Genomic DNA, 8,194 nt, shown 5'->3' on the forward strand with positions numbered 1-8,194 from the left:
CCTGCAAGCGTTTGCTCACAGCCTCCCTTCCCTTCTCCTCTCCCCATCCAAAGCGGGGCAGGGGGGTGCCATGTGGCAAAGCCCCCCTGGGTCCAGGGTGTTTGTGGGGGGCAGTGGGGATGTCTCCCCTCCACCAGCTGCAGGAGCCCACCCCTGCCGCTTTTGGGGTGTTCAAACCTCCAAACAGGGCAGGAGCAGCCCTGCTTTGTGGGGGGACATTGCACAGGGTGGCCCTAAGGTATGTGGCTCCAGTCCCCCCGTGCACCCTGCCTGGGGCCACCATGTCCCGCCCCAGACCACGAGCCTGGCTGGGAGTGCTGCAGGCTGGGGGGCTGCAGGTGGTCCCCATCTCCTGGCTGGGCAATTTGGGGTGCAAAGGGGACTTGGGGCACCTCCAGTGAGCCCCGAGTCCTTTGCTTGGGTGTGTGAGCCCAGCGGGGAGCAGCCTGGGCTGGCACCCGCGGCTCCCCCAGGACCCCAGCCAGGGCATCACAGCCTGGCTCCAAAGGGCGCTGTCGGCAGGACGGGCTGTGGTGACGGGCTGTGATGACTGACGGGCTGCGGTGATGGCCGGGGTGCCATGGCAGAGCACCAGGCACTGGCAGCCCCAGGCTCCCTGCCATGCTCCTGTGCTGGGGGGGAAGGAGGCAATGCGTGGGGGAGCCGCGGGGGGCTCTTTGCACTGGTATCCTCTGGAGTGGGATCAGAAAGTGTCCCATGGCAGAGCCAAAATGGGGGGGTGACATCAGGGTCAGCGCTGGTGTCATCCCTGGGGCCATGCTGGGGTGGGGATGAGGGCCTGAGTGACATGAGTGGGGACATGGAGGAGGTGACATGAGTAGGGACATGGAGGTGGTGACACCAGTGGAGACGTGGAGGGGGTGACACGAGTGGGGACAGGGAGGTGGTGACATGAGTGGGGGCATGGAGGAGGATGTCAGTGGTGGGGACATGGATGAGGTGACATGAATGGGGGATGTGGAGGGTGTGACACAAATGAGGACATGGAGGAGGTGAGATGGGTGGGGATGTGGAGGGGGTGACATGAGTGGGGAAGTGGAGGATGATGTCACGAGTGGGGACATGGAGTAAGTGATTTGATTGGGCATATGGAGGGGGTGACACTAGTGACATGGAGGGGATGTCTGTGGTGGGGACATGGAGGAGGTGACATGAGTGGGGACATGGAAGGGATGTCACTAGTGGGGACACGGCAGAGAGGGATGTCGGTGGTGTCGAGCTGGAGGGGGCGGCACTGGGTGGGACACGGAGCGGGTCTCGGGGTCCGGGTCCCACCAGACCCCGCGGCCGGCGCTGGCCGGGGCGGCCGTGACAGTTCCCGTCAGGCACCGCCGGGGACAGCCCCACGTCCCGGCAGGCGGGGGCCTGCGTGCCCCGGTCAGGCAGCCCCGCGGGGGCCTTCGGAAGACCGGAAGCGGTCGCGCGGCGCATGCGTACTCCTTTCCGCTCTTGGGCCCGCCGCTGCCGCCACGGTGAGGCCGCGCTCTCGGCTCGTATCGGCCTCGCATCGGCGCCATCCCGGGGCGGTGTCGTGGGGCCGCTGCTTGGCCGTGCTGGGGAGCCCTAGCGCGGGTCCCCCGCGGCGGGATTTCCGGGATCCGGGGGGGCGGATCTAGGCCCGAGTTTGCAGGGCGGGAGGGACCGGGGGCGGTAGGCCGCGGGGAGGACCAGGTCTGGGGCTGGGGTTCCCTGGGCTGGGGCGGCTGCTCCCGGCTTCCCCTCAAGCCGCGGGGACGAGCCGGGGCGGGAGCCCCGTTGAGTTGCCAGCGGTGGCACCGGGGCAGGGCTCAGCCCTGCTCGGAGCCGGCACGGGGAGGGCGACATGACCCGCGGGGACCGGCAGCGCTGCGGTTTCTCGGTGCTCGGGTCGGAGTGTGCCGGGCCCGGTAGGTCAGGAAACACTGCCCGGAATCGTGTGTCTCCTCGCTGGGCTGTGGCGGCGACAGCGCGGTCTGGGGTGGGCTCCGAGAGGGGATAGTGAGAGGCTCCCTCCGCTCCCCACTTAAGCGTAGATTAACAGCAGCACAAGCGTCCCCCGGCACCATGGCAGAGCCGAAACACACCTTACCCTGAGCTGTGGCTCTGCCCTACCTGCCCCCACCCTCATCTCCTGTGTTGACTGACACCATGCAGCCTACAGTCGTTAATATGGTGGTGTGATTTAATGTTAAGTATCACAAATTTGGAGTGCTCCATTTTCCTTCACAGGAAAACAATGGGGAGGGGTGCCTAGCAGCTCAGGTGTTGAGAAGTAGTTCAGAAAGTTCTTACAGGAGACAGTAATCTGGGGGAGTGTTAGTTAAGCGTTAAGCTTCTCATGCAAACCAGCACTGTTATTATTTTATTACTTCCATTAGACTCCTGAATGCTTTTATTTTAGATCAGCAGCATTTACTGTCTACTGCTTATCTCTTATTCAGATGTTGATGCCCAAGAAGAACCGTATTGCCATTTACGAACTCCTTTTTAAGGAGGGAGTGATGGTGGCCAAGAAAGATGTCCACATGCCGAAGCACCCTGAGCTCGTTGACAAGAACGTGCCCAACCTCCACGTCATGAAAGCCATGCAGGTATGGAGGCGAGGGTGGGCTGGGAGGGCTGGGCTGCTGGGATCAGGGCACACGAGATTGTTGTGTACCTGTGAATAAACATCGTCAGCCGTTATGAAATAAACACTGTCAGACCTTGCTTTGCATTTGCTGTTTCTTTCCTGTTACAGTTATTTCCCTGTTTTTTGTTATTTTCCTGGTTTTTGCTGTTTCCTCCTTGATTTATTGTTCCCCACAGACTGTAGAATTGTAGAATCACAGAATGGTGGGGGTTGGAAGGGACCTCTGGAGATCATCTTGTCCAACCCCCCTGCTTGAGCAGGCACACCCAGAGCAGGGGGCACAGGACCGCGTCCAGGCGGGGTTTGAATGTCTCCAGGGAAGGTTGTTATTTTGTGGATCCACATCTCTAGCTCCATTCTTTTAGCTACAATACCTCTGTGTGTGGTAGCTCCTTGTATTTTCTCACAGAATGGGAATGATGCTGTCATTTTGTCTTGTGCGCGTGAACTTTTATCTGTTTCTAAACTTTTATTCCCCGTGTACCCCTGTTAAGCTCTTCTGTTCACAAAAACATCTGGTGAGGGTCTCGATCAGAGCTGTCGAATGACGTTAAGGATCATATGTGAAGTAACTGAGAATTCTCTCTCTAGTCTCTGAAATCCCGTGGTTATGTGAAAGAGCAGTTTGCGTGGAGGCATTTCTACTGGTACCTGACCAACGAGGGCATCCAGTACCTGCGTGATTACCTTCACCTGCCCCCCGAGATCGTCCCCGCAACCTTGCGCCGGAGCCGCCCAGAGACCGGCAGACCGCGGCCCAAAGGTAAGGAGTGGCCAAGAGCTGATGGCTGAGTCAGCAGAAGGAAGTGGGGAATGAGGTTAAGCGTGTGGGACGGTGCAGGTGTGGTGGATGGACAGCTGCAGGTCAGTGTCCGGAGCAGCCTGCTGTGAGCTGCTGTGATTTTTGGTGTATAGACATCAGTAGATCAAGAAGTCATGTATAGGTTTTGTTGCTTTTGTATTTGGCACTAGGCTGATGGCCACTGGCCTACTGAGAAGCTGGGAGAGGGCTAAAGCAAGCTGTGAGACTGACCGGGAGGAATGCTTTGAGTGTGGGATTTGGCCTTCTCTGGTGACACAAGTGACTGGAATCGCTGAGAGTGGGCGCGCTGAAACCGCGGGCTGTGGATTGAGGTACCGGTTGGTGCCCAGACATGGCTGAGGTCCAAAGTGGGGGATTTCTCTGGCCGCCAGGGCTTTCCGAAAGCTGTTCTTGTGTTTTGGGAAGAGCCTGCAGCAATCACTGCAATTCTTCCCCAGGAAGATGGTGTGTGTCTGTCTGGACATGACTGCCTGTCTTGTCCAGCAGGTACAGAGGACCTTGTCCCTGGGTGAGTTATCCACAGAAGAACCACCTGGGAGGCTGTTGTGTGAAAGCACAGTGGCCTTGGCGAGGATTGCTGAGATAGGGAACAAACTTGAATTTGGGTGTAGCACATGGGCGCAGGATTCGATGGCTGAAAGCAAAAGCTAAGCCTGGGCGCCGGATGTGCTTCACCTGGGGGTTCAGCTGGGGCACCTGTGGTCCAGGTGGATACCCACAGTTCTGGCTTTTATCGCGTACACTTAACAAGCTGTTAGGCAAGGCAGATTGTTGACAATGCCATCACTTTTAAAAAGATTTACAACAAATACGTGCAGTGTATTGGTCTTGCAGCTCTGATTTTTTCCTTGGTGGGTTTTTCGTACCCCACAGTGAAGGAGATGCTAGTCATGCAAACAGACGTGTTGCTGATGCTGACTGCTCAGACTGCCCGCAGCTGACTCCCTACAAAATGTGTTGTAGACCCCCTTGCAGGTGGCTGAAACGTATTTCCAGAGGTATTCTCTAGTTGTAGAAAGCAGTATTAAATAATAAAGTTTGGATTGCAGACCTCCCTATTTAGTCCACACAAGGCAGAAGCTATGCTTTTTCCTTGCAGATGCTTGGTATTGGCCTACGAATGGCTTGTGAACCGTTTTGGTGTCAGCCATGGTGAGCAATGTCATATTGTGTGCAGTATACACAAACGTGAGGTGAATGTGCTGAAGCCACCGTGCCTCTCAGTACAGTTCCGAAAAGGCGACTGTGTTCCAAGCTAGTAGTTCGGGACAGGAGGGATGGTTATGTTGCTTGTGCATTTCAAAATGCTTTGCAAAATCCCTTCTGCTTGGTTTTCCTGGTTTCTTGTCCAGTAGTAGAGAAATGCCACAGTTCAGAATGTGGATTGTAAAATTGCCCAGAAGATCTCTGGGGAGATAAAACCTTCTGGAAACTTAGAGAAAGGAGAGGGAAGATTATCGCAGCCATGGTTTGTGGTAATGCAGAATAGCACTGGCAGAAGAAATGTTTCTTCTTCAAGGCAGGAGGCGGTGGGTGTCTCTGCCTTGTGTGGAGTTGCCTCTTGTGTTTACCAAGAATGCTGTAAGATGTCATCCTGTCCGTAAAGGAGGACTCACTCTGTCAAAGGGGAGTCCTGCATGACAAAGCTCTTTCTTGTAGATGGTAGGAGTCTGCTCTTCCTGCTCTGAGCTACATCGTGTCCTGTCAGCAAGGACTGGACATTGCCATGAGGACAGAGGCACCTGTGGGTGTGGGGTGCTGAGGAGTTCACCTACATCTCTGCAACTTGTTTTTTAGCCTAACAAAACTGTAGCATCATCTGCTTCAAAGGAAAGAATTGCATTGAAACTAGGAAGGTGATGGTTTCTTTGATCTCTTGAGTAGCTTTGGATGTTACCAAATTTATTCTTTAGATGCTGTGTTTATCTAGCAAGCTAAAGAAGCTGCATATCTAACAGGAGGGTGGGGCTTACAGTTCCTGGCTAAAATTTACTTGGTGTTTCTGTGGCGAGGAGGCTTTACTTTGCAGGATCACAGCCCTTCTACTGCAGCGCCAGTGACCCCGTTCAGTCTGCGCCGTGGCAGGGTTAGCTGGTAGGGCTGCACAGATTGTCTGGTTCTGTGCTGTTTCCCTGGGGATTACCTGCCTTAGGCTGCAGCAGACCTGGAGCTGCAGAGGTATGCGTGGATGGTGATGTAGAATCCACCCTTATGGGTCTTGCTTGGCCTCTGGGGGATTTGGGGCCTTTTCTGGTACTTCCATGCAGTGCTACTGACTTCCTCAAGTAAGGTTTGGTACAAAAGCTGGAACAGTTAGTCTAAAGCAGGTTTTAGACTACTGTGTATTTGATATTTGCAATTTGTGTCTCTGTTACAGATGTCGTTGAACTGTTAGAAATCCAGGATGGGCAGACCTGAAGTTTGGAAAAAAAAAATCCATTGGCTAGGGGATGTGCTGTAATGGTTTAACTGGGCAGAAAGGAAGGATGTAGAAGCACCTGTAGGATAAGTTAGTGTCTGCACATCAGTGGGTTGTGTTTCTCTTTGTAATAAAAGCACTTACGATAAGAGCTAGGTTTTGTATGGAGTAACTAGTGCCCATAGTATAAATCAAGCCTGGAGAAGTGCGTGATTTTGTGTTACTTGCAGCACGCTTTGAGCACTAGTACATTGTGGTGCGCCAGGCAGCAACTGCCTGAGCGTGAGGACCTCAGCCCGGTGCTGTGGGAGCGTGTGTCATCCTCGACGCTCAGGTCAAAGCCCGTAGGAGTGGCACAGAGGCTGGCAGTTCCACCGCATCTGTTTCTTTCCTGCAAGTGTTCTGTCTGATATTAATCTGATGTTACATAGATAATCTGCTCTTAGTTTCATTAATCTATTCCATGGTGGAGGATTTGTGATACTGATAGTGTAGCTGTATTTTAGGTAGGGATCAGAATGTCACGCAGTTTGTGACTTAGCTACAAACAACCTTGTCGGATGTGACAGATTCCCTGTATTTCTGGGTTTTTTATTATCATTAATTTTTGGCCGTTGTTTGAAGGCCAGAAGACTGTTGAGATGATGCTGTAAATTTTTCACATTATTTAACTTCAACCCAAGCACAAGCTGGTGCATTTCAGCAGATTTTGCCCTTAAAGTGAAGTTTTGCATATTACATCACTTCTTTGTTGAGGTTTATATACACTGAGCTGTCTAAGGAGCAGCTCTGCTGGTAGACCTAATGTTTAACTGGAGGGCTTTTTTCCGCCTCAAGATGCAGGGTCACCCGTGGAATGAGTTGTTTGTGTCCTGGGTCAGCGGGGTATTTGACGTTGCTGTTTGCACTTTCAGGTCTGGAAGGTGAACGTCCTGCACGTCTTACTCGGGGAGAAGCTGACAGGGATACGTACAGACGCAGTGTCGTTCCACGTGAGTGTCCGTCATGTCACTGTATGAATATCAGGCTGACCTTGCTTTTGGTGCAGGTTTTCTCTTTGGGAAAATTGTCTTCCGGTTTGGGCTCCTTTCGAGAAGAAAAGGGGAAAATTAGACTCTTGGTACAGCTTAGGCATTTCTGCAGCAGAGTTAGTCTGTATCTGCTTATGGATATGATTCTTTTCTTGAACTTTGTCAGGCTGGACTGTGGGATTTTCTCTGGGGTGGTTTCAGTAAGTCTTTAACAGTCTCAATAACAGCTTATTTTACTTTGCTATATTTTGCCTTGGGTTTAGTCGTCTTTGATTGTAAACATTTGATTTGAAGCAGGAGCGCTGTATGTGGAGAGCGTGTTCTTTGGTTAGTAACTCATTCATCTCTCTCTTCAGCTGGCGCTGACAAGAAGGCTGAGGCTGGTGCTGGAGCAGCCACTGAATTCCAGTTTGTGAGTATTTGCATTCAAGTTTTGCTTCCTTTATTGAGGCTTTGATTAGGAGAAACTGGATAGGCCATATCTGCATGCTCCTCAGTGTGGTGCTTCTCAGGTATGCCAGCTGGGGTTAGGTATTTGGCTCTGATTGTGCAAGAGAGGCTGGCAGCTGTTACCCTTTATGCCCAGCTCGCTCGCTGCGTTCCTGTCGAGGAAGCTACGTGATGGCCTCGCTGCTGCGAAGGGAAGCCAGTGACACATTTGAGAAGCGAGCCAAGCTCTCTGGAGGAAACGCATGATTTTATACTTCAGCAGTGGAAGAGTTTGGGACACGATCCACAGAGCTGGCTAGGATGGGTTGATTTTCTTCTTAGACTCACTCATCTGGTTAACCTGTGTCAGGTAGCTGCTCTCAGACAGATCAGAGTTAGGCTATGCTTGGAGCAGGGGATGCTTAGCAAAGCGGTGCAAAGTTGAGGAAAGACAGCCAGCTCTTTCATGACATTGTTGGTTCTTGCTGCTGTGTTAATTGCTGCTGTCACTTGCTTAATACGGTGACTTATAATGCTTTTCCTTTTCTGTTGCAGAGAGGTGGATTTGGTCGTGGACGTGGTCAGCCTCCTCAGTAGAACTTCCTCCTCATGTTTTGTGTATAATAAAATAGGTGAAAATGCCACCTGGGTCGCATCACTGTGTCTTATTTAAGTGCATCAATCTAGGGCTCGTGTAGCAAAGAAGTGACTCAAATCTTTGGCATGTGTAACAACAGCAGTGGGCTAACTTGTGATTAGAAGGCAGGTTTTAGGGAGGAACTTCGTAGGCCTGGTGGTTACTGGTGTAGGGTTTTGCTGGTGTGTAGAGGTGATGCTTATGGAGGAATGAGCATTGGTTC

The 8,194-nt window shown here is 52.5% G+C and overlaps 1 protein-coding gene across 1 annotated transcript; it reads left to right on the forward strand.

Annotated features, from left to right (window-relative positions):
• Nucleotides 1-1,408: 1,408 nt before the first annotated feature.
• Nucleotides 1,409-7,978, forward strand: RPS10 (ribosomal protein S10). The gene is made up of 6 exons (XM_075115828.1): nt 1,409-1,493; nt 2,442-2,591; nt 3,224-3,395; nt 6,789-6,866; nt 7,262-7,317; nt 7,890-7,978. The coding sequence occupies exons 2-6, from the start codon at nt 2,442-2,444 to the stop codon at nt 7,929-7,931; spliced, it is 498 nt and encodes a 165-aa protein (XP_074971929.1). The 5' UTR covers nt 1,409-1,493; the 3' UTR covers nt 7,932-7,978.
• Nucleotides 7,979-8,194: the final 216 nt, after the last annotated feature.

The sequence above is a fragment of the Phalacrocorax aristotelis genome, chromosome 21, assembly GCF_949628215.1.
Source record: "Phalacrocorax aristotelis chromosome 21, bGulAri2.1, whole genome shotgun sequence".
NCBI classification, from domain to species: domain Eukaryota; kingdom Metazoa; phylum Chordata; class Aves; order Suliformes; family Phalacrocoracidae; genus Phalacrocorax; species Phalacrocorax aristotelis.

Coding starts and splice junctions, on each gene's coding strand:
- RPS10 (XM_075115828.1), top strand. CDS start 2,442: ATGTTGATGCCCAAGAAGAACCGTATTGCCATTTACGAACTCCTTTTT. Junction 2,592..3,223: donor ACGTCATGAAAGCCATGCAG/GTATGGAGGCGA, acceptor TTCTCTCTCTAG/TCTCTGAAATCCCGTGGTTA. Junction 6,867..7,261: donor CAGACGCAGTGTCGTTCCAC/GTGAGTGTCCGT, acceptor CTCTCTCTTCAG/CTGGCGCTGACAAGAAGGCT.